This window comes from Lissotriton helveticus, chromosome 9 (genome assembly GCF_964261635.1).
Source record: "Lissotriton helveticus chromosome 9, aLisHel1.1, whole genome shotgun sequence".
Taxonomy (NCBI): Eukaryota; Metazoa; Chordata; class Amphibia; order Caudata; family Salamandridae; genus Lissotriton; species Lissotriton helveticus.
This window is the reverse complement of record NC_136070.1, coordinates 90,376,800-90,402,893: the sequence shown is the minus strand read 5'-3', so window position 1 is coordinate 90,402,893 and position 26,094 is coordinate 90,376,800. Positions and strand designations below refer to the sequence as shown.

Here is a 26,094-nt window from a genome sequence, read left to right as displayed (position 1 = left end):
TGCTTTATATATCTGAATTAGGGCCCCCAATGGGCGATAGGTCGAACCGGTCATCATCCGGGAGATTCCCCCGGTAATTTGTACTAGTTTAAGGTTAGCCCTAGTTTGATGGGTCCCCCAGGTCATATTTTCGTTGAGTGTCACGCCGAGATATTCAAACGTGGCTACTCTTTCCAGCCTTGCTGCTCCCAGCAGGGGATTCGGGCGCTGTTTGGGGCTTGGATTCAATACCATATATTTGGTTTTTGTGGCATTGATTTCCAGTCCTCTGTCCTGACAGAAGGCCACAAAGGCATCAAGTATCCTTTGGATGCCCATGGGAGATTTAGATACCAACAGCGTGTCGTCCGCAAACATTATTGTGGGCACACTGTTGCCATTTAGTTTGGGGGCATCTGTATAGTCGGTGGCGTTCAGATGAGCGATTACCCCGTTAACAAAGAGGCAAAACAGGGTCGGCGCCAGCACACAGCCCTGTCTTACCCCTCTGCCCACGGGGAATCTATCAGTCAGCTCCCCCGACCTCCCACACCTCACCTGGGCATAATTGTTATGGTGCAGCCTCTGCAAGGTCAATAAGATGTCTGGTGGTACGCCCATCCCTGCCAGAATGACCCAGAGTTTTCCCCTGGGCACAAGGTCGAAGGCGGCTCGTAGGTCCACGAAAATCGTGTACAAACTGCCACCCTCGAACCTCACTGTCTTCCAGTAGACCAGATTCAATCTAAAGACCTGGTCCACAGTCGATACCCCTTTCCTAAAGCCTGCCTGGTATGGACTGAGGGCGCCTGCCTCCTCGATCCATTCCTGAAGCCTATTCAGGAGGACCCTGCCGAACAACTTCTGCGCTACATCTATCAGGCTGATCGGTCTGTAGTTGGCTGGGAGGAGGGGGGATCCCTTTTTGAAAATCGGGACCACCTCAGCCCCCAGCCAAGTACTAGGGATTTCCATCCCACCGAGGATACCATTAAAAAGAGCAGCGAGGTAGGGCGCCCAGACGGTGGGCTCCTGCTTGTACAGGTCTCCCGGTAGCCCATCCAGCCCAGGGGCCTTCCCCGAAGCCAGGCCTGAAATGGCAGCGGTGACCTCGCTCAGTGTTATTTGATCCACCTGAAAGCCCTGCCTCTCTGGTTCAATTGACACAGGAAGTTCTCCGGTCTCAGCGCTGTATAAGGACTGGAAGTGGGCCTGCCACACTCCAGGAGCTATGTTGGGCTCCACTGCCGAATGTAAACTCCCTGATCCCCCATTCACCATTCTCCAGAACAGGCGTTGATCTTGCACTGCTAGGGCCTTAGTGAGTTCTTCCCACTGGTTTTCCTCCCATTCTATTTTAGCCTGGGCGAGAAGTTTCTTGTAGGCTTGCCTATATTGCTTAAGGCGTTCCCCTCCTTTGCCTTCCTTTATTACTCCAAGGAGTTCTGTTTTGGCCCGTCTACAGGCCACATTGTACCATTGGATTTTGCCATGGCACCTCTCTCTTGACTTTCGTACCTTACATGTGAAGTGGGGTGCCGCAACTTTTATAAGTTCCTTGTGGGCATCAGACAATTTACTCCTTATATCTATATTACTTGCCCCACTATCAAGGTCCCCGACAATTTCCAGAATAGGGGTAATCTCTGCATAGAGCAGTGGGAGTTTGTCCTTTTTTGTAACCATATGCTCCCACCTAATTCTTCTCCTACTGTTGTCTATGAGGAGCGTGGGGTGGTTCCCTTCTTCCTGGGTCACTAAGCCCTGGGGAGCTGGATGAACAAGATCTAGCTCAAGGGCATTGTGGTCACTATCCAGCCTGTCTATTACCCTAAAATCCAGTATAGTTGACCACCTCGCTAGTTGGACCAAAACATAGTCCAAGTGTGACTCTCTTCCCCGGCGGTTGTAGGTATTTTTACCTGGTATGTCCGAGTTAACTCTCCCATTGCACGCTCTAAGTCCATACCTTAAGGTGAGGGCAGTGATTTGCAACGCTAATGGGGTCCAGGCTTTCGGAGATGGAACATCAACCCCAGGTACTGCCCACCTAGCTTCTTCATCTGATAAGAACCCTTCCTGGAGGCCGGGGAGTGGCTCAAAGTGAGAATTAAAATCCCCACCCACCACATAGTATGAATCAGTCGACAGTTCAGATAAAAAGTTCAAGAGTGTATTAAAAGTCGGTGATTCTTTTGTCTTTCCCATCGGCCTGGAATAAATATTAACCAACAAGAGGTTTACTTTGTTTGGCCATGTTAATGAGACCACCAGGATGTCATCAGAGTTACATGGGAGCCGTGATGCCACACAGCCCAGATGAGCAGCAACCCATGTCGCAAGGCCCCCTGAAGGGCGGCCTTTACCTTCCCACCTAGCTGGAATAAAGAATGATGTGTAGCCTTGGTGTCCATGGTCCTCTCTAGCCCAGGTTTCCTGGAACATGCATATGTCGCCAGTTTCTATATACTTTTCCCAGGTCGGCTCCTCCAATTTGTTTGCTAGTCCCGCGATGTTCCAGGAGATTATCCTCAGATGTTCAAAAGTGGAAGATGTCAAAACACAAGGGTTGGAAGAGGTAGGTCCTGGCTCCTCTTGTATTGCAAGGCCTGGAGCGGGAGCAGCATGGGTTACATGTGGCACCATAGCTCCTCTCTCCCCCTTGCCAACAGGGAGGGGAACCAAAGTTATCCCCTCAGCTGCAGCCACTCCATCAGTGGCTAGGTGAGAGAATTCGATTCTGCCGTGATCTATGGCAGGTGGATCATCCAATAGGCCAGAACTTGGGCCGGAGGACAAAGTGAAATGCTCCAACGACCCACGGGAACCCAGAACCCCTGACGCTGTCTTACAGGCAGTAAGTCAGTCGACCCCATCCAAGCCATCCAAGCAGTTGAAGCGATTAAAATCACAAAAAGGTGTATCCGGTGGTTGAAAATACGGGCGTTGTACAGAGCCTTTGTGGTTTCGTCTATGTTCCACCCTTGACCAGTCATCGTATATTGGAGCCTGGCGCTTAGGAATCGGGGGAAAGAAAAAAGATACTGGGAGGGTCTGTATTGTGGAATCCAGGGATCGGTTCATTCCTCTGCAAATGTGTCGAACCGTGCCTGGGTCCTTAAAGGTTACCATGATACAGTCCCCCACTATAGTTTTCCTGGTCTTCCCTAGCCATGGAACCCTTCTCACCATGATGATTTCGTTTTTATATTGGGGAGGCAAGGGTCGGTTCCAATTAAGCCATTTGATAACCTTTTTCTTGAGTGACTGGTAGTCCTCATTTTCCCCTAATCTTAGGTGAGGGGCACCCGCTAGAACCACCATTAATCTATTGGCCTCAGGTGGGAGGTCTGGCCTCCGGGGTCTGGGAGTTGGACAAGCGGGCGTGAGTGGGGGAACATTGACATGGCCCTGACGCATTCCAGAGGACTCTATTTGTGAGCTATGTGAGGTCAAATCCACTTGATGAGTGGGTCTGGGGCTTTGGTTGTTGTGCCGTGCCTGGATTTGAATGGCCATAAGGGGTTGCAGAGGGGGAGCAGATGGCATGCTTCTGGGGGGGGCTCTATTGGCATTAATAGAGGCATCTTCTTTGGAAGGTTCCTCAGCCGGGGGAGAGATTTCCACTAGCTTTGTCTGCTTACTTACTAGGGTGCTCAAGGTGGTAAGAGAAGTTTCTAGTAAGGTGAGCCTAATCTCGACTTTTTTTAAGCTGTCGGTGATGGGCTGTAGAAGGGAGCGGAGTAGGAATTCAATGTTCCCCTTAGCAGAGAGTGGATTATTTGGATTTGGCATAGTACCCTCTTGTTCTTTGGTGGTGGCAGTGGTTCCGGTATTTGGGAGCTTAGAAGGAGGCACTATCTCCGTATGCTTCCCCGGTAGAACAGTATTTGGCCGTTTCTTGCCAAAATCCAGATGGGATACTTTGGGTTTTCCCCACCCCCCCGTTGTTTTCCGGGCACGTTTGCTGGGTGGGGGCCTATGTAGCTCCACCACTACATTTATTTTGGGCTTGCTCTTATTGGCCATTAGGGTGGGTGGAATTTGGGTTACCAGGTTAACGGGAGAATGAGAAGTCTCTAGGGGGGCTGGCTCTATGTTTTGTGCAAGCGCTATCCCTGAAGTGGGGGGGATTTCCCTTAGTAGGACAGGGAAATCCTCTAGTGTCGAAATATTTGGACTGCTGGGTAGCATACCCCCCTCTTGGGTGATAGGGAAGGGGCTGATGTCAATCAAGGGCCTGTTTTTCATAGATTCAATTGAGCGCCTGCGCTCCGCCCTGCGTTTCTCAAGTGGACCATCCATGTCCGCCTCACCTTTGTTAGGTTTGAAATAGTTATCCAGAGTCCCGGAGCTGGAGGCTCCATCCCTTGAGAGGGTTTCCCGGTGTATAGGCGAGGGCATTTCCTTGGTTATAGCACGGGAAAGAATCAAGAGAGAGGGCCCAGCCCGGCCTCCTTCGGCCACTGACGGCCTAAGACGGTCCCGCCCTTGTCCCGGGCTTCTCCCGGTCGCTCCCGCTCGCTCCCGCGAGGCAGGGATACTGTACTCCTAGTAGTACTACTGCTGTGCTGTCATACGCTGATAGGCGGGGGGGGGTGTCCAGCGGGGAGAGCAGCCCAGGTGTTGCTGGTTGGGCGCGCAGGGGCTCCTGGTCACTGGAGTCCCCTGCCTTGCTCGCAGCCCCGCCGGAACACTTGCCTGCCCTCGCGCTCCTCCTTTGGTCCTGGTACAGCCCTCTGCCGGTCGACGCGCTGCGGGACCCGCGAAGCGGGTCCGGCGAGTCGTGGGCGGTGGTACAGAGGGAAAAGTTCGCTAGCAGCAGGTCCGCTGTGCTCCACAAGGTAGGCAGCAAGAGTCCGTTGAAGTGTCCCACAGACGCTGGGGAGAAGGCTACTTTTCAATCCGTGTGCGGGGGGGCGTGTCCAGCGGGGAGAGCAGCCCAGGTGTTGCTGGTTGGGCGCGCAGGGGCTCCTGGTCACTGGAGTCCCCTGCCTTGCTCGCAGCCCCGCCGGAACACTTGCCTGCCCTCGCGCTCCTCCTTTGGTCCTGGTACAGCCCTCTGCCGGTCGACGCGCTGCGGGACCCGCGAAGCGGGTCCGGCGAGTCGTGGGCGGTGGTACAGAGGGAAAAGTTCGCTAGCAGCAGGTCCGCTGTGCTCCACAAGGTAGGCAGCAAGAGTCCGTTGAAGTGTCCCACAGACGCTGGGGAGAAGGCTACTTTTCAATCCGTGTGCGGGGGGGCGTGTCCAGCGGGGAGAGCAGCCCAGGTGTTGCTGGTTGGGCGCGCAGGGGCTCCTGGTCACTGGAGTCCCCTGCCTTGCTCGCAGCCCCGCCGGAACACTTGCCTGCCCTCGCGCTCCTCCTTTGGTCCTGGTACAGCCCTCTGCCGGTCGACGCGCTGCGGGACCCGCGAAGCGGGTCCGGCGAGTCGTGGGCGGTGGTACAGAGGGAAAAGTTCGCTAGCAGCAGGTCCGCTGTGCTCCACAAGGTAGGCAGCAAGAGTCCGTTGAAGTGTCCCACAGACGCTGGGGAGAAGGCTACTTTTCAATCCGTGTGCGGGGGGGCGTGTCCAGCGGGGAGAGCAGCCCAGGTGTTGCTGGTTGGGCGCGCAGGGGCTCCTGGTCACTGGAGTCCCCTGCCTTGCTCGCAGCCCCGCCGGAACACTTGCCTGCCCTCGCGCTCCTCCTTTGGTCCTGGTACAGCCCTCTGCCGGTCGACGCGCTGCGGGACCCGCGAAGCGGGTCCGGCGAGTCGTGGGCGGTGGTACAGAGGGAAAAGTTCGCTAGCAGCAGGTCCGCTGTGCTCCACAAGGTAGGCAGCAAGAGTCCGTTGAAGTGTCCCACAGACGCTGGGGAGAAGGCTAATTTTCAATCCGTGTGCGGGGGGGCGTGTCCAGCGGGGAGAGCAGCCCAGGTGTTGCTGGTTGGGCGCGCAGGGGCTCCTGGTCACTGGAGTCCCCTGCCTTGCTCGCAGCCCCGCCGGAACACTTGCCTGCCCTCGCGCTCCTCCTTTGGTCCTGGTACAGCCCTCTGCCGGTCGACGCGAAGCGGGTCCGGCGAGTCGTGGGCGGTGGTACAGAGGGAAAAGTTTGCTAGCAGCAGGTCCGCTGTGCTCCACAAGGTAGGCAGCAAGAGTCCGTTGAAGTGTCCCCAACTCAATTTCTGCAGAAGATCCGGTTATGCATTCACCAGAAAGGGTGAACTACAGAAGGCAGCACTTATCGCCTGCTGACACTTCCACTTTCAAAATAAACATTATTTGTAGTTTGACAGTGTCCTTTAAGAAAGCAGGCTCTTAAAGATGACAGTGTAAGCAGTAGGCACTCACCTGATATCCTGGCCTGGTCGTGCTTGTACCAGAATTCGAACCTCTAACTCTTCAGTGCCCTGTAACATATCAAATTTGAGAGTTCTATTGGATGCACAAAAGTGAAATTGGCTCACATTGAACAGAAACTGCAGAATGCACTTGATTCCCTCTCTTTATCCTTACCTCCCCACATATCTCTAGAAAAACATATTCCTATAAAGCAAGAGTTACATGGACAAACATTGCAGACGACATTGCATCAGTATATCGAGGTGCAATAGCCAGAATGAGGATAGTCAAGTGTCGTCATGACAGTGACACCATTCCAGACATAGCATATAAAGCCCTTTCTTGGGTGGCTTTGCCAACATCAAAGTGTGCTGTGCTAACCAGTAAGCATGGCAGCACTCCACTTCCTTCTGTGGAATAAAAAAAATGCTTTAGCATTACTGTAACATTGACCGCCATCTTTTCGCTCATTGTGAATCAAAGCTACCAAGTTATGTCCATCTCGGACGTGTAAAATATCACTGTTATATGTGATGCCAGTAGATGTGACATTTTTTAAATAGCTTGCTCAGTTCTTCACATTTTAATGTGTTTAAGGTCGACTGTGCACTATCCCATGGTTTCAGTTTCTGCACCTGCAGAGCTCCTTTGTTTTGATTTCCTCACATGATCTCCATTACAGCGCTAAGCGTGAAAACATAATAATTTGAGGTTTGTACTTGTGTTTTTTAGCTTTATGCTCAAAGGGTGCAAAGGGATCTCTTTGACGCCAATTCTGTAATTCACAGCCTATTTTTCTTTTTACTATTAAACATTTTCAGACTTTGGGCCCCGATTACGATTTTTGAAGGCCATAGGACCGTCAAACTAGCGGTGGCGGTCTGGGCTGCGCCGCAGTGGTCCGACCGCCGTATTAGGAGTACGGCAGTTGGGCCGCAAAAGGACTGCCGCAACTGCCAAGGATCTGCGATCCCTGGTGGTGGTGCGGCAGATTGAGGGCCACAATATGCTGGCCGAGCCGCTGCGAAACAGCCAAGCATGTTAGGAGTTTCCTCACATCCACCCTTTTCATGGCTACATCCACCCTTTTCATGGCGGTGAGCCAGTCATGAAAAAGGTGGTGGTGAGGAAACTTGGGAGGCCCTACCGGGCCCCCTGTTCCCTCTGGGCCATGGGAAGCATAAAGGGGGCATACAGTGTGTCCATCTGTCTGCATACATTCCCTTTCGTGCACGGCATAGACTTTACAGTTCAAGCTGTGCAGGAATGGGTCTTGGCACTCCCATTGCGGTGCCGTGGGAACGCTAAAGGACTGCCCACCAGACCACAAGATAATTCGTAATCTGTTGGGCAGCTGCCAATGAGGTTTGGTGTTGTGGGTGCAGGGCAGTGGTGTGGCACCCCGCTCCAACACCGCCAAATTCCTAATCAGGCACTTTAATTTGCTGTGGGCGCGGATTCCTTTCACACTTAGTTTGGAAATTTCTAATTCGAGTACAGGCCAAAGACTACTTGTTCCTGTAAACCATAACATAACAAAACCTAACTAGTGATATACTCACCTGCCAAAAGGTGGACTAGAGTTCGATTTCATGGCAGAAATGAATGCACACAGTTCTTTGCAAAACAACCCTATGGAAACCTTTCTTTTTATACTTTTTTTCTAACCATTGGAAAAAGGAGAAAATAAGTGTGATTGAAAATATTTGTGATATGAGGTTTTGTTCTCTGCCACATTATTTTCAAAATGGAGGCTTGCATTGGTGTCTGGTTAGTCCATAGAAGTGAGATTCATGATCCAACCATGCAGCAAGACTAGAACGGCAATCCATATCGCAGAGGTCTTTACTGTCGTCGTTATCGACAAAGCATCCACTACTGTTCGGATAGGTCAATGATACCACAACTCCATTCGGTCATCAACCCAACATGTGCGACAAAAAAACAAAAACAGTAGGATTACAAAGTTTCAATCAGAAAATGAACGCTTTGTAGTGAACAAGCACATCCCTCTAAGGATAGCGGCAACACAGAACCATGGATACTGTAGCTTCCACTCCAAGGCAAGAAAGAAAGTTTAGAGTTTGTGCTAATGACAGATTGTGCACAAAAACTGCAAACACTGACTAAAAACACGAATCTCTATGCAGTATAGGGCCCTAGGTTTGCAGCTGCTACTGAACATCGCCACTGGAATCTGAAAACTGCGACCTCCAGGTGAGAACTGACAAAGGAGTTTAGTTTCCGCCCATCTACAACAGAAGTGAGAATGATTAAAGACAGAACTGCAACTGTGTTTGACGAAAACCAGCCATTTGAAACAATGGAAAAACACTGGCTGGCCAGTGCGTTAGTACACCAGACCACAAATTATAGGCAATAACATCCTGGATTCAAGGGGCAGCTGAAACCTATTCACTATTTCGTGGTCAGATTCTGAGGGCAGCACTCTATGCTCATCTACAAAGTCTAGGCTTTTTCAATAAAGTGGCTACAGAAGGAATGAGCCAACAAGAGCATGGCACCTGCCTGAAAGAGCAACTCAGATAATAGTCATGGCACCAATGACACACGATTCCCAACTTTTCCTTCACTGGAGACCGGCATGCTCATTCTGAATCACCTACAAGAATTTGCTGGACCTATGCTAGGTTGTGCAACAATGACATGTTGATCACATGACGAAAAAGAGCCAGCAAACCAAGGGAGGGCTCTCCCGGGTAGTACCTATCCATGTTTATTAGCACTCAGAGTTGTAGAGGTGCAGGGGCAAAGCCCCTACAGTGAATTGACCTAAATCATGCAAAGCGCACTAAATGTTGGAAAACACCAAAAGTTAAAGTTGTCGATTACTCTCGGTTTCAAGATGTTGTCGCAAGTTGGCAAAAGGAGAAGATGGACCTTGTTGTTTATGCTACCAAATTCTCTGGATCTATAAGGATCTGATGATCCAAATTCTCGTACTTTCAGTGTAATGACGAACCAGTCAGGACTCTCGGAATGTTCTTGTAGGTCAAGGTTCTTCTCTTTCAGCTGAGAGCTCTCGGGACCTCTGGTGGCTGGAGTGAGTGACCACATGCTTTATTGAATGGATGTTGGGGCCCATATTATTAAGTAAAAGAAAACCAGAGGGTGCACAGACTGCACAGAATAGGACTATGTTCATGTTCTCCTACAATTAAACGGACACAGCTTCATATGTACACAGTTGTGAGTCTACCTCCCAACACACATTTTGACTCAGTGTGAAAATGAGTAACTGGGCATTTTGCTGTATCTCACAACCCTACTACTTCTTGCACAAACACAAAGGTTTAGACTATCCTTGGCTATGCAAAAAACCACAATGTGCTCTGCTGAAGTCAACCTGTGCAGGTAACAGCTTCCTAAGAGAAACGTTACTTACCTTTGGTAATGCCTTATCTGGTAGAGATTATATTTAGCCGCGGATTCCTTACGTATGAATTTCCCCATGTGTCCGACTGGATCAGGAAGATTTTTGTGAGCAGTACCCCTGCGCGTCAGTAGGTGGCGCCGATCGGCTCTGTGTGCGTAGTCGTCCGTACCGGACGTTATGTTGCAGTACCTATATAGGTGCCACTCAGGTGCGCTGACATCAGCTACTTTTCATGACTTTCAACGCCAGAAGCATGGAGCCATGAAGATCACTGACCACTGGTGTGTAAAACTAGGGCCCTGTAAGGGTGCAACCCTATCCCTAGAAATCTATTCGCAGAGTAAGGAATCTGTGGCTAGATATAGTCTCTCTGAGATAAGATGTTACAGAAGATAAGTAACCTGTTCATCTGATAGACTTCTAGCTGCAGATTCCTTACCTTTCAATAGATACCAAAGTAATAACTCTGCGGAGGTGGGTCTGCAGACTAATTTCAAATAAGGAAGTCCTGCAGGGCAGAACGGGTGAAAGGCCCATCTCTGCAGACCTGACTGTCCAGACAGTAGTGTTTATTAAACGTGTGCAGAGATGCCCATTTGCTGCCTGACAGATGTCCAGGACAGGAATTCCACATGCCAACACAGTGGTTGCAGCTTTACCTCTGGTGGAATGAGCCCTTAAGCTTTGAGGAGGTTCCTTCTTGGCCAGTGCGTAGCAGGATTTGATGCAGAGCACGACCTATCTAGAGATGGTCCGCTTCTGCACTGTTCGACCTTTCTTTGCACCAACATGCCCCAGGAAGAGTTGGTTATACACCCAGAACTCTTGTGTGTGGTCAAGGTAGAACAACAATGCTCTTTTTGGGTTCAGACAATGGAGTTGCTCCTCTTTTTTGAGGGATGTGGAAGAACAGGAAAGGTAGGCAAAGCGATCGATTGGCCTACATGAACTGGGGGGACCACTTTCGGCAGAAAGGAGGCCCTTGAGCAAACACCAGTTTGTCAGGACAGACAGAGTTAAAACAGCTTAGATGAGAAGGCCTGCAGTTTGCTCATTCTGCGGGCAGATGTAATTGCCACAAGGAAGGCTCTTTTCAATGTCAGAAGCCTGAAGGGACAATTGTGAAGAGGCTCGAAAGGAGCACACATTAAGAATGTTAAGATCATACTAAGGTCCTACAGAGGCATAATACATGGTGAAGGAGAAAAAAGATGAACAAGACCCTTTAAAAACATGTGCACAATAGGGGGCTTAAAAAATGAGGGTTGTTCAGGCAGCCGCAAAAAGGCAGCAAGAGCAGACAGATAGCCCTTAAGAGTGCCGAGAGCAGAGCCTAGCTGGGCAAGAGAAAGAATGAAGAACAATACTTCAAAAATAAGTGCAGAAAAAGGATCAATATGTTTTTCTGCACACCACGCCGCAAATCTTTTCCAATAGCAAGCCTATACTGTCTTGGAGGAGAGACGCCTGGCTGCCAAAATAACATGACATACTTCGGGAGGAAGGGTGAAATCGGTCAACTGCCGCCACCCAATCTCCACTCAAGAAAGTGGAGACTGGACAGGATCGGCTGGAGAACCCAACCCTGCAGCTGGGTCAGAATATCCTCCAGAAGAGGCAGCCTGATTAGAGAACTGATAGCCATGTTCAGTAGACTACCCGTGCCTAGTCCAGAATCACAAGTATGAATTGGCCCCAGTCCTTCCTGATATTCTTGAGAACTCTGGGCAGGAGAGGTATGGGCAGAAAGGCATACATGAGGCCTGAATTCCATTCTAGACGGAAAGCATCGCCGAGTGAGAGCTGCCTCGGAAACTCCAGTGCACAGAACTACTAACATTGCACATTCTCAGCAGTGGCAAATAAATCTAACCAAGGTTCTCCCCACTGCTGAAAGAGACCGTACGCCTCCGGTGGGTGGAGATGCCATTTGTGCTCCGCTAGGCATCGACGGCTGAGTTTGTCTACCCTGGAGTTCAGAGAACCCGCTAAATTGAACTACCAGGAATATGCCCTGCTGTTCCAGTCATGTCTACAGACGAAGAGCCACTTGACAAAGGGTTCACAACCCCACCCACCCCGTTTGTTGGAATACCACATGGAAGGAGTAGTTTCTGTCCTGTAACTCCAGTTCTGTAGTAGGGGTATCTCTGTTATAGTCATAATCTAGTGAATAGTCCCGCCCATGTGCGTGGACCCCGGAGCAATCAAAAATAATCTCTTATAGTGTCAAAAAATGCAGAAAAGCATAGACACTTAAGAGAGAATTTAAAGACAGATAATGCAGCCTAAAAGGCTACACTGTCCAGTACTTCAACTAGAAATTCCACCATAAAATCCACAAAACAGCAAAAGCCTGTACAGATTTCCCTTGCTTTACCAGCAAAATCCCTCAGGAATGATAGAGAGAAGAACCTGGACAGACAAGCCCCATAGGCTGCCATTATGTGGCTCAAAACAGGATACTGTGCCTTTAAGAGAATCTTCCAGAACCTTCTCCCAGTATCCCAGAATGCATAGCAGGTCCAACTTAGTTTCAGTTCTTTTTGAAGGCGTAACACGCCAGACCTGTAGCATTCCATAAGGAATATGTCTCTCTCCACCGGGGAGGAGGGAGGGCGCTTATGACTATAACAGAGATACCCCTACTACAGAACTGGAGTTACAGGACAGAAACTACTCCTTCTGTAGTAGGGGATCTCTGTGTATAGTCATAATCTAGTGAATAGAATGGCAAGCCCATCCCCACACCAAAGCGGCAGTGGAGAAAAGAGAATTAACGCCACTACTGTGCGAACAGATTTCGCAGCGAAGCCTGCCCAACCTGAGCGTCTGCCCTGGCATCAGTGTCCAGGCAGTAATGCTTAGCAAAGGTATGAACCGACTTCCAAGTGGCCGCCTTGCAGATTTCTGCAATCGGAACATTACGGAGCAATGCTGTCGTGGCAGCCTTGCCCCTGGTGGAATGAGCCTTAGGCTTACCTCCTAAGGTCTTATTAGCTTTTTGGTAACACAGCTGTATGCAGGACACAATCCACCTAGAGATAGACTGCTTAGAGGTCGCAAGACCCGTTCTGACAGATCCATAATTGATGAACAATTGGTCTGACCTACGAATATCCCTGGTTTTATCCAGATAAAATTTCAGCACCCTCCTAACATCCAGGGAATGCAAAGACCTTTCCGCTGGAGATGAAGGATTCTGAAAGAACGTAGGTAAAGATATAGTCTGATTGATATGAAAATCAGAAACAACCTTGGGAAGAAACTTAGGGTGAGTACGCATAACAACCTTAGCAGCATGAAATACAGTATAAGGTTCTTGGCAACACAACGCCTGAATTTCACTCACCCTGCGGGCCAATGTAATGGCCACGAGGAACGCCGCCTTCCAGGACAGGTGCTGCAACGAAGCCTTATGAATAGGTTCAAAAGGCTCCTTCATCAATCTGGACAGCACCACATTCAAGTCCCATGAAGGCGAAGGAAGCCTGACAGGAGGGAACACTTTCTTCAAGCCTTCCAAAAAATCTTTGATCACAGGGATCTGAAAGAAGGAAGTCTGTGAAGGGCATTTCCTGTAGGCAGTCAAAGCAGCCAGATGAACCTTAATGGAATGGACATTAAGGCCAGACTGCGCCAGATGTAGCAGATATGGAAGGATGACATCTTCCTTGCATGTCGTAGGGTCATAGTTCTTAGACTTGCACCAGATGCAAAACCTCTTCCACTTGTAAGCATAAGAAGTCCGAGTGGAAGGTCATTTAGCCTCCTTCAGTATGTCCATACAATCCGCCGGGAGATTCAAATGGCCATATTGCACTATTTCAGGAGCCATGCCGCCAAACTCAAAGACGAGAGGTTGGGGTGCACCATCCGCCCCCCGAACTTCGTGAGAAGATCCGGCCTGCACGGCAGCTTCATGTGAGGAAGGAGAGACCGGTGAAGCAGGTCCGTGAACCACCACTGTCTGGGCCATTCCGGGGCAATCAGAATCATCTTCGCCCTGGATTGGGAGAGCTTGATGAGAACCGCTGGAATCAGGGGAATGGGTGGAAAAGCGTACAGAAAGCTGTTCGACCAGTTGATCCACAACGCGTTCCCCAGCGTCCCTGGCTGGTAGTACCTGGAGGCGAAGTCTCGGCATTTGCTGTTTTCGGCGGTGGCGAACAGATCTACGTCTGGAGTTCCCCACCTTGCGAAGACTTCTCCTAGTACTTCGTCGTTGATGACCCATTCGTGGTTTTCCTGAATCAGTCTGCTCAGCTTGTCTGCCTGAACATTCTGCACACCTGGCAGATGCGTGGCCGTTATCGAGAGTCCTCGAGCCAGAAGCCAATGCCAGATCACCTGCGCCTCTTGAGACAGAGTGCGTGATCTCGAGCCCCCCCTGCTTGTTGAGGTAATACATCGTGGTCGTATTGTCCGTCTGTACAAGCAGAGAGTTGGTCCGGAAGGACGGTTGAAAAGCCTTCAGCGCCAAGTGAACAGCCCTGAGTTCCAGGAAATTGATGTGGTACGTGGACTCCGACGGGGACCACATCCCTTGAATCTGCAGATCTCCGGAGTGCGCTCCCCATCCCAGGAGAGAAGCATCCGTCACGATCGTCTTTGTGGGAATGTCCTTGTGGAAAGGAACCCCTCTGAGGAGATTCTCCGCCGAACACCACCACTTCAGAGACTGAAGAGCATGTAGAGACAGTCGTATCCTGTCGTCCCAAGATCCTCTCCTCTGGTCCCATTGATCTTCCAAGCACTCCTGCAGCGGTCTCATGTGCAGCCGCGCATGTGGCGTCAGGAAGATGCAAGAGGCCATCGATCCCAGCAGAGAAGACACCGTCCTCACTGTCGTGGATGGAGTGGACAGGAGAGCCTGAGCCTTCCGAAGGAGTGATAAACGTCGCTCTTCCGAAGGAGACACGCTTGCTGACAGCGTATTGATGGAGGCTCCCAAGTACTGTATGCACTGGACCGGAGTTGGAACAGACTTGGACATGTTGATGTGCAACCCCAGCTTGTTCACGTCTTCTGGAAGTGTGCTTGAGCTTCCGAGAAGGAGGAGGCCTTGATCAACCAATCGTCCAGGTACGGGTAGACAAACACCTTGTTCTTCCTCAGGTGTGCCGCTACCACTGCCATGCACTTCGAGAATGTCCTGGGCGCAGACTTCAGCCCGAACGGAAGTACCGTGTACTGATAGTGATTGGTGCCGACTTGAAATCACAGGAACTTCCTGTGTTTGTGTGCAATGGGCACATGGAAGTATGCATCCTGTAGGTCTATGGCACAAAGCCAGTCTCCCCGTTGCAGCTGAGGATAGATCTGATGCAACGACAGCATGCGAAACATTTCTCTGCGAATCCATTTGTTTCCCTGTCGCAAGTCCAGAATGGGCCTGAACTCGTTCTTGTCCTTCTTGCGGACCAGAAAGAACCGAGAGTACAGGCCTAGTCCTCTTTGAGACAGAGGTACATCCTCTATCGCCCTTTTCCTTAACAGGACGTCGGCCTCCGCCTGAAGCTCGCGCAGTTGATACTGCGAGCTGATCGGAGGAATCGACGGAGGAGGGCTGGTGAAACGAAGACTGTATCCATTGCAAACAATATTCAGCACCCATTTGTCCTGAGTAATTTTTCTCCACTCTGCCAGGAAAAATTGAATGCTTCCCCCCACCGGAGCGGGTAACGGACGAAGGGGAAGTAACTGCTCAGGGTCGAGACCCAGCCGGGCCCTTGGTCGCGGTAGAGGACTGCTGTGCACCTCTACCCCTCTGACGTTTTTGGAAGGGTCTTCTGTACTGCTGCTGTTGTTGCTGCTGCTGATGTTGCCCAGAAGACTGTCCCCTTCCTCGACCCTGCGACCCAAAACGCCGTTGGAATTGGCGGAAGGGTTTCTTATCTTTGGGCTTCTCCAAGCCCACCGCCGTCAGGGTTTCCGCCTCGGCCTTCATCCTGGCCATCTCGTCATCTGCGTGTTTCCCGAAAAGGGTATCCCAGGAAAACGGCAGATTTGCCACACGCTGTTGCGCCTCAGGTTTAAGCGACGTCAACCGAAGCCAAGCATGGCACCTCTGATTGATACCGTGGCAGTATCCATGCGCGGCCAGCAGGGAGATATCCGCCGCGGCGCTAATGGCCTGGTTAGAAACCAGCATCCCTTCCTGGACGATCTCCATGAAATCCTCTCTCCGGTCGCGCGGAACGAGGTCCGCAAACCGTTCCATGTAGTCCCACAGTGCACGGTCGTATCGTCCCAACAACGCCGAGTCACTGGAGGCCTTCATCGTTGTAGAGGACGTCCCACACGCTTTTCGTCCAGCAGAGTCAATCCAGCGGCTCTCCTTATCGGGAGGCACGGTGGAGGCAGGAGAGGTGGCATGGAGCTTCCGAGCCGCCGTCACGATCACCGAATCCGGTGTCGGGTCCTTCCGCAAGAAAGCCGGGTCCGACTCAGGAGCCCTGTATTTCTTAATGAGCCTTGAAGGCGCAGCTTTCACCACCGCCGGCGTAAGGAAGAGTTGTTCCGCCGGCTCAAGTAGTCCTGGCACCAAAGGTAGCAGGGGGCGAGGCAGGTGTTTCTTATGTAATGTCTCAAAGATCACGGAAGTTGAGGGCGTAGGGGCCGTAACCTCTATCCCCAACTTCGCCGCCCCGTGCAGGAGAACCTCCTGGAACGTGCCAATATCATCAATCGGGGACACCCGCGTCTCCAGCAAATCTTACAACGTAGGTGAGTAGGAACGGGTCCCTGAGGCAGAACGAGACCTGGACCTATGCCTCCTATGTCGATGCCTGGATCTCGAGGAGGATCCGCATCCACTCCTCGACCTGTCCCGTCTACCTGAGCGTGACCTCGATCTCTTGGGTCTGGGACGCTCCGCCGGCCTCCCCGGGTCGGACGTCTTGGGTTTAGGAGGAACCTTCGACTTAGGAGTCTTCTTCGGAGGTGTCGGGAGTTGGGGCATCGACACCGATCTCGGTGGAACCGGGGGAGGAGGAACAGTTGTAACCGGGGCCTGAGGCGCCGGTAGAGGAGGCAACGGAGGAGGGGTCGAAACCCTCGGAGGTGGGCCCTTAGGCAAAGGAAGCAAAGAAGGCGGTGCAGTAGGCTTCTTTGGGGTATACACCTCGGAGTATGCCGTTCCCGGCGAGCCACCATCCTGTCCTGACTGTGGGGAGCCCCCCACAGTCCTGGGCCTGTCCTTACGACCTCCTGACGTCGACGATCGGTGCTCAGACGTCGATCGTGGTTCCCTTGACGGCGAGCGGCCCTTCGGCGTCGACCGTTTCACACTCCTCGGCGTCGACCGGCTTCTCCGCCTCGACGTCGACCCCGACCAGATGGACGAACCTCTAAATCTCGACGACGGGCGATGACGCCTCGACGGCGACCTCGACCGCCTCGACGTCGACCTCTTCGCACGCCTCGACGTCGACCTCTTCGAACGCCTCGACGTCGACCTCTTCGACCGTCTCGACGTCGACTTCTTCGGCGCCGGAGACCTCCTCCGTCTCGACGGCGACCGTGACGACGAGGATCCCCTCGACGACGACGATGTCCTTGTCTTCGACGGCGAACGGCGGTGTCGCCTCGACGGCGAGCGCCGACGCCGGGCCCTCCGATGCCGTTCACTCGACGCCGACGACGAGGAGATCGACACCGGGTTCGACGGCGGCCTGTAAACGTCCCTCGACGTCGACGAGCGACGTTTTCTCGACCCAGAGCCCTGGGGAGACCGGGAACTGGCCGTGGACCTTCCTCTCGACGTCGTGGTCATAGCAACTGAACCAGACGGAGACCTTGGACGTTTGCTGGACTTCCTGCCCCTGGGGAGCCCCCCAGAGGCCTCGGCATGGGCAGCAGAAGCCCCTCCAGACCCACCTTGAGCCTTCAGTCTTCAAGTCCCTGAAGTCTGATTTTTCTCCTGTCCTTCAGGGTCCTGCCAGAGAAGCCTCTACAGATCACACACTCCTCTGGGATGTGGGAAGAGGGAAGGCAGAGGATACACACCTCATGGGGGTCTGACTTGGCCTTCTTCCTGGAGCACTCTGGGCATTTATCAAATAATGCAGGCATTATGAACAGCCAAAGAGAGCAGAAATCCAAGAAGAAAGTCACCAAAGTACTTTAAAAGTACACAAAATTGAAATTAGTGAAAAACACCAACAAAACCCTTGAAAAGGGAGAGCTCAATGCTCCAGGGTCCTGCTTGCAGGAGCCGGAAAAAAGAACTGAAACTAAGTTGGACCTGCTATGCATTCTGGGATAAGGTTCTGGAAGATTCTCTTAAAGGCACAGTATCCTGTTTTGAGCCACATAATGGCAGCCTATGGGGCTTGTCTGTCCAGGTTCTTCTCTCTATCATTCCTGAGGGATTTTGCTGGTAAAGCAAGGGAAATCTGTACAGGCTTTTGCTGTTTTGTGGATTTTATGGTGGAATTTCTAGTTGAAGTACTGGACAGTGTAGCCTTTATAGGCTGCATTATCTGTCTTTTAATTCTCTCTTAAGTGTCTATGCTTTTCTGCATTTTTTGACACTATAAGAGATTATTTTTGATTGCTCCGGGGTCCACGCACATGGGCGGGACTATTCACTAGATTATGACTATACACAGAGATCCCCTACTACAGAAGTGGTATTGTCCGTGAATATCTGCACTAGCCTTCCCTTGATTGAAGGCAGAAAGGCTTTCAATGCCAGTCAGATTACACAGAGCTCCAGCATGTTGAGGTGGAGCCTGGATTCCTCCTGAGACCAGAGTCCTCTGATCTCCACCTCTCCCAGATGGCTGCCATATCCCAGAAGTGATGCATCTGTCACTACTGTCAGATCTGTTTGGGGAAGGGAGAGGGATCTGCCTCTGACCCAATTGTGTTTTGCTAGCCAGCACTACAGATCTTTTGCAGTTCCCTCCCTGATCTGGATCATGTTGTAGAGATTCCCCTGTTGCTGCACGCACTGGCATTTCAGGTCCCACTGCAGAACCTGCATATTCCATTGGCCATGTGTCACCAGCAGGAGGCATGAGACCCAGAAGTCTCAGAGCCAGTCTCACCGAAACCCACGATAGAGACTGAAACATCAGTATCATAGCCTGAATATCCTGGACTCGCTGCTCGGGAGGATAAGCTTGAAACTGCACTGTGCCCAGAACAACTCAGATGAAAGGGAGCGTCTGACAGGGAGTCAGGTGTGACTTTGGCATGATGATAGTGAATCCCACATAGAGGAGGAGGTTTGCCGTAGTTTGGAGGTGGGAGACTACAGCCTGGAGAGAGCCCGCCTTCAACAGCCAATTGTCGAGATAGGGGGAAAACTGGCACCCTGATCTTTGGAGATGAGCTGCAAACATCACGTGGGTTAACACCTGAGGGGCGCTGGTAAGTCCAAAAGGGGGGCACAGTGAACCGAAAATGCTCAGGGCCTACCAACAGCACCGATGGGCCGGGAATGTGGAGATAAGTGTCCTGCAAGCCCAACACCTCCATCCAGTCTCCCGAGTCCAGGGCAGACAAGACATGAGCCAACGTGAGCATTTTAAATGTCTCCTTCTTGAGGAAGAAATTGAGAGCTCGGAGACCTAGAATAGAACAAAGGCCTTTGTCCTTTTTGGGGAACAGAAAGTTGTGGGGATAGCAACCACAGCCTACTTCTGGCACCAGAACCCTCTCTATGGCTCCCTTGGCCAAGAGTGCTGCAACTTCCACTCGGAAAAAGGACATGTGATAATCTGTAAACCGGTCTTGAGATGGTGGCATGGAGGGAGGGGTAGTCTCTAATGCAATAGAGTAGCCCCTTCGGGCAATCTGCAAAGCGATGTTATGGATTACCAGTGGGGCAGGTGATGGCGAATCCTGCCACCAACTGGATGCCCATGGCGGTGAAGGGGCAGATTAGGAAGGTTGGGAGGCTGCAGCTTCTGGGGGGATGGTCAACTGACCAGACTGCTGGCTACCCGACCCACAAGGTCTGTGGTTATCACGCCCTCGGCTAGGCAGAGGCTGGGGAGCATGGGCGGCTAAGTGACTGGGAGGGAAATGTTGGTTGAGGAAGTTTTGGTTCCCTGGAGAGGGGCAGTGGCGCTGGGCGATCGTCTTATTCACAAGAGCACTGTGTTGGGCTTGGACCATGTCCCCAAAAGGATGTCACTGAATGGGAGTAGGGGCACTGACAAGGAAACTCACAGTTGCAACACTAATGTCAAATCAAGATGTTAGTCTTGACTGCATCGAGGGCAAGTGAAGGTCAAGGACCTCAGCCACCCTCCACATCACATTGCATGAGGATCCCTCCTCCATAGCCACAGTAGGGGGAGAAAGCATACCAGTATCTGGAGAAGTATCCAGTCCACTGGCTTCACCCAGTCTCTAACACCAGTCCATATTTGGGCATTCTTCATAGGAATGGTATTCTGCAGGGTCCAGCGATCCCTCCCATTCTTCTGCACAGACTGCAATCTAGGAGGCAAGGCTCTTGCTGGTGTTGGGTGATGCCCATCTGTCTCCGTGTCAGAGAAAGAAAAAAAACAATGTCAGCACCCCTGGGTGGCGCCTATATAGATACCACAACGTCACTTCTGGAGCAGACAACGTGGACGATGCACGCGGAGCCGATCAACATCACCTACTGGCGCACATGGGTACTGCTCACGAAAAATCTTGGGGATCCAGTCTGATGCCTGGGAAATTCAAAGGTAAGGAATCTGCGGCTAGAAGTCCATCAGATAAGTGAGTTTAACAATTTAGAAAGCAGTGATATACGTATATGGGTTTCCATTTAATCTCTACTTAGTTTGGAATACTAATATTTTAACATTTATAGGTCTCAAGAGTAACATCAAAATGTCAGCAAGATTGACAAAACGAACTGCATAAGTAAAAGATCGGAATAAAAAAAGATAGCACGCTATACAGAAGCAAAACTAGAGAACCCAAAGAACATCTGAAGACAGACGTCAGGTTTACAAATCCTGTTGTGATGCATAACTATCTCCAAGGTAGCTGTGCTGCACATATCTTGTGTAACAGGCATGGATCAAGGACTATACCGTCAGTCCTGGGAGTCTGGCCTAGGTAGACGTTATAAGAATCAGTTCATGATACCTCAAGCAAGGGGTGGCATTTTCAGTTCACAGAGGAGTCAGCCTAACTATTTGCACAATACATACAGGCTCATGCATTCAGTACCCCAAAGCAAAGCAGCTTAAGCCTATAATGGAGATGGGGGATTCAACCCTTACCCAAGAATAACTTTCAAATGATTGGTTTAATTAACCATGCTCCTTAGGCCTCAAGTAGTCAATGATCTAGTTTCTGTGCCCTAGTTTGCGCGCAGAGCAGGCACTCCAGATAAAAGCATTGCATTGCTTGGAAACAGCCCTTCTGCAAATCGGTAGCATTTAAAAACACGAGAAGTAGCATTTTTACTATAAAGCACTTTTGGCATGTTGTACGATCCTCAAGTTCATATTTTATTATGTACTTAAAATAAATGTGGAAACTAGGAGATTTCAGGAGTAAGACGAAATGCGGTCTCCCTTGACAGCTTCTCCGGAATGGTCAGCTTTTGAAGAGTATCTAATCATTATCATGCCAGTTCAAAAATAGCTCCAAAGAGCATATGGCTCAATCTGCGAAATGCTTCGAAAATAAAATGATCAACATCCATCTGGATAATGCAGGCCCAGAGTACATCCTCGCGGCCGAGGAAGGAGCCTAGGCCAGGGGTGTACAGCAAAGGTTTAAACACATTTTCAGGAACTCTACAGCCTATGTAAATGAGTTTTTACAATTTAATTGTATGCATGTTTTTGTAGATTTCCTAAGAAATTGGCACGGACTGGGCTTTCAGGACCTATGCTGAACACCCTCACCATTGGTCAATTCAACTACCGCAGATATAATACGAGCAACGTTGTTGCATATGAATCGAAAGATCCATTTTAAATAAGAAATGTGTTGCCATTGAGGTGGGTGAAGTAGTACGGTGTACTGTGTTTAATGCAAAGTTTAAAATCTGTTTAAAGAAATGAATACATAGACAGTCCACACCGGGGGACAGGGCCGGCGTTAACGCTGGTGGCGCCCAGTGCAACAATCATTTCTGGCGACCCCGCACCCCATGACCGCCTCCTCGGATTCTCTCACTGCCACCGGACAAAAGTGCCCCTCATCTCTCCAATCATCAGCTATTGTTAAACACAGCGCCCCCCTGAGGATGGCGCCCCCTCCACAGGTCAGCGACCTGTGCAGCCGCTCCAGTTGCCCTGCCCTTAAGCTGGCCCTGCCGAGGGATGCTGTACACGCGAAGATTAAAAACAAGTTCTGCTAATAAGTAGTGTACATCATGAATCAACATGTAGATTGTGAAATTGGATGAAGCAAGAGTCACCTTCTACAGATGACAATCGAATCATTAACTCAGGGAGAAAATTAATTGCACAGAGTATAAAAAAGGACAAACTTGAAGCACCAGCACAAGATCCACAAGAGAGCACACTGCCTAAGTGAGAAAAAAAATCACTCACTACGAGGCATATGGCTCTTAAATACATTAGTATCACAGCAGACACTGAGCGAGTGACATGCTCTGAGAAGATAAGAAGTTCAGTGTATGATCATCTTGTGCAACAAGGTACAAATTGCAAAACAAGGACCCACGTAGAGTGGAACGGCGAGTCAGATATATATAAAAAATGGGCTTTATGTCTATAAAACATGTAATATTCGATGCTAAATGACTGCCCATCAAAGAATCTACTGTAGTTGTTACCAATAAGTACTCACGTCATCGGATTCCCTGATGAGTTCCGTATCTTCTACTTGCACCACAGCATCAGCACCACAAGGGATTGGTGCGCCTGTTGTTACTCTCATCACCTGACCAGGCATCACTGTCTGTGTGGGCTGTAAATAAAGAAAGGTGTAATGACTCAAAAAACGCTCATGTGTCCCTTACCCTGGTCAGAGAAACATCTTATTCATACAATAGGAGAGACGCTATATGCACACTGGCTTTCCTGTAAACACAGACTCACCCAAGTGCCAAGAAACCTATTAGATATATGAACACTCAGTTAATAGTGTTTAACATAGCAATGCACGAAATGGCCACAACCTAAAATCAGTACTTAGCAAGAAACGGATACTTGTCTTTTGGCTTCATCCTTCCTTTCTTTTATTGAACATATTAAATGTACAAAATGATGGATCAGTCAATTAATTCAAACACAACGCACTCAGAAAATGTGTCAAAAGAATAGAACGATTAAAAAAAGAAATTAATCTTATTCATATTGTTAACCAATGTTCTGATTGTTCCATCCTAGCATATAAACAAATTCTAGACGCTCATCTGTCATCAATCAAAAAATCCAAAACTCCAGTAAATGTTTACATGCAATTGACCCACTCAAAAATACTTTAAAAAAATATATAGTGAATATACAGCAATGCTTAACTTCTTGCTGTCCTTGCATTAAACACAGTACAATGGGAATCCCAGCGTAAAATAATCCTCAGCCCCACAAGCAATCCAGGATAGTTAAAATGGCTGTCATTTTTGGGCGGAAATTGACCATGATGCTATCTAGCCAAAACGTCAGGCAGGGGTTGCTTGTCCAGTCATCCATAATGCAATATTGACTTGGGTACGCAACTGAGAAACAACAGGGGCGCACACACACACATAGGGCTAAGTTGGACAGAGAGAAGTTATGCTTACATTTATCTCCTGCAACCCTTAGGTATATGGACAGCATATTCTGGAGCATTATGAAGTACATTTTCTCATTCTTTAAATTACTGGTAGGGATTCTGTTTAGGTCTGGCCTTTAAAAAAGCTTTAACTGTCTTGCCAGACTATTGTTAATAAATAGTGAGCTATGGTCAGTGGGATTCATCCATTGGTCTGCTAAATTGCCATTCTCATTTTGCTTCAGTCCATCCACAGCACACAGCAGCCCAAACAACCCCCTGGCACCCACTACTGCACAAAGCGTTCACATCTGCCTAAACATAGAACCTTTCAATTCAGCTGCAAAGCTGGTTCAAAGTATGCTTTTATTGTTAATATTGTTTTTAATTAACTTTAAATATCGGATATTTATTTTGCCTGCACTCATTTTTAAGTTTATGGTATACATGAAGTGACAGTGTAACAGTAGTCGTCTGCAATTTGAGTACTTGGTCAAGTGCCGAATTATTCTCGTCTCCTCACAAACCAAACAATGCGGAACCAAACTGCAAGGCCTGTTGCTTGAAAAACATCACTAGTAAAACAGCCATATCGGTGAATGCTTTTAAATGTAACATTTTAATTGCAAACATCTTTTTCCTTTTTTTTTAGTGGCATATGATTGTCATGAAAAAGAATTTACCAAATTTATAATCATTGCACCAGCTTGCCCTTGTCAGACCTATTACCTTTATCAAGGCTTCTTTATTGAGAAGTGTTTCAACCGTCCCAGAGGTAAACCCACTCACATCGACCTACGGCTTCAGCTTGCTCATGGAAGAGGAAGGGATTCTGATGCTGTTCTTACGAGGTCTAGTCCACAGCATTACACTTAAGTAGACGGACACTCCGGTTTTCAATTAAAACCGTGAAGGCAGAACACGTCTGCCATCTGAGAAGCATCTGTTATGTGCCAGATTGCAAAAACATACTCAAAAGTATAAAAATACATACATCGCTCTACAAAAATCTGGACAGACATTCCCAGAAACCTGCAAAAATGAATGTGTTCTCATGTAATGCAACTGGTGCTAATTAAAGCGCTTTGATACCCGATTCGGGTCAAGTTCGCGCTATTTAAAACTCTTTAAAAAAAATAAATTCTGAATAGTAAAGTACCCAATTCTGTAATAGAAGTGGACATGTTTGGATGGGCTTAGGAAGTAAAAACAGGAAAAAAGTTGCTGTAGGGCGATATTAATGTATAGTTGGTATTTTTCGGACATAGGTGTTTTTAAGATTGTGTTTTGCAGTCGGGTTTCCATTCCACTCTATATTTTCACAGAGAGCTGCTTCATGAGCAGTCTTTGCTGGGGCACAGGATGACGTGTCCCCAGGATGCACACACCAACACAGCCATTTTACACGGAAGGCGGAGCCCTCAAAATCACAATTAAAAAACTCAACGCAACACAGCATTAAATAAATGACATACAGCCCTGCTGTTCAGCTGCAGCACAAAATTACCGTAGATGAGTTGTGATGTGTTAGAACTAGTCAATGACATCCTAAGTTAACACTATTTGGAGCATTCTCATGGTCTACTTGCTGGATATGGGGTAACATTTATTGTTATGGCCATGCTCTCAATAGCACCAGTGCTATATTTTAATCTCTACACTTCAAACTAAGGAGATCGAGACAGAAAGGGCATATGTACGCAAAATGTTTCCCATGGGCAATCGCAGATTGTTGCAAGCCTTAAAGGACCAAGGTTTTATTTGGGCATTTGTACATCTTACAATGTACAGTTCTCCAAATTAGGCAAACAATCCTCAAATTAAATGCATAAAAAGGAAATTCTTGATCCCAAAACACATTAATATTTGATTACGCCCCAGGGCCTTTCATTCACCATGATTAGACCACTACCTATGTATGCAGTGTATATATATTTCAAGGACACGGCTTGTTCTTGCACGAAGCAATTTGCTGAGGTGTGTGATTTATACTGGAACGAGGAACAACATTATGCAAATCAGAGAAACTGGCACCGAAAATCCCAAGCAGAAGAAATAAGTCTTCAAAGAGAAATGAGATTGGAAATTTACTATGTAGACACTGCGATATCGCCATGAAAGCAATGAATGAAATGTGACATTGAAATCTTTTCTTTTTATTTAAAGGACTTTTTTTTTTTATAACAACTGCTTTTAACTCTCCCAATGAAACATGAGGTGAGAGGGTACAAAGCTCTAGCGGGTCCTCTACATGTGCAAAATCTACAGCTGGCTCCAAAGATCTTTGCATTGACCCAATCAATGCACCTTTGTTTTTTGACATTTTAACTATCAATTGTGAGGTTCGGGCTTGACCATCAAAGGGATCCGAAAGGCTTACATTTCCATCTTAAGCCCCACCATGGACTCCACTCAATGGAATTTATTCTAGAGAATCCAGTCTGTTAAGTGTGCTTTTCTTAGGGTAGAAGAGAAGGACATGGACACAGGCAGCAAACTGCTCTTCCACAGAACGTCTCCCTCACTTCAGAAAACAAACCTTCTAAGAAGCCCTAATACATCATCTTAGATGGACTCGCACTACATTAAGCACCCCTCTGTTACAACATATTTTCTTATTGATTGAATATAGTGAGAGCAACAAATGACAGGTATGCACTTTGATCTGCCAGTTGGCAAGTAATCCTATAAACATAAAATGAT

At 49.1% G+C, this 26,094-nt stretch overlaps 1 protein-coding gene across 11 annotated transcripts in view; it reads right to left on the bottom strand.

The window, feature by feature from the left end:
• The window catches only part of GPHN (gephyrin), a 1,934,090-nt gene that overhangs the window by 96,110 nt on the left and 1,811,886 nt on the right, over positions 1-26,094 (bottom strand). For all 11 annotated transcript variants that reach the window (XM_078659537.1, XM_078659532.1, XM_078659529.1 and 8 more), the window contains 2 exons: positions 22,483-22,602; positions 6,309-6,367 (listed from right to left, as the gene is read on the bottom strand). In XM_078659537.1, coding sequence (XP_078515663.1) covers positions 6,309-6,367; positions 22,483-22,602 — 179 coding nt within the window. The remainder of the gene's footprint in view (positions 1-6,308; positions 6,368-22,482; positions 22,603-26,094) is intronic.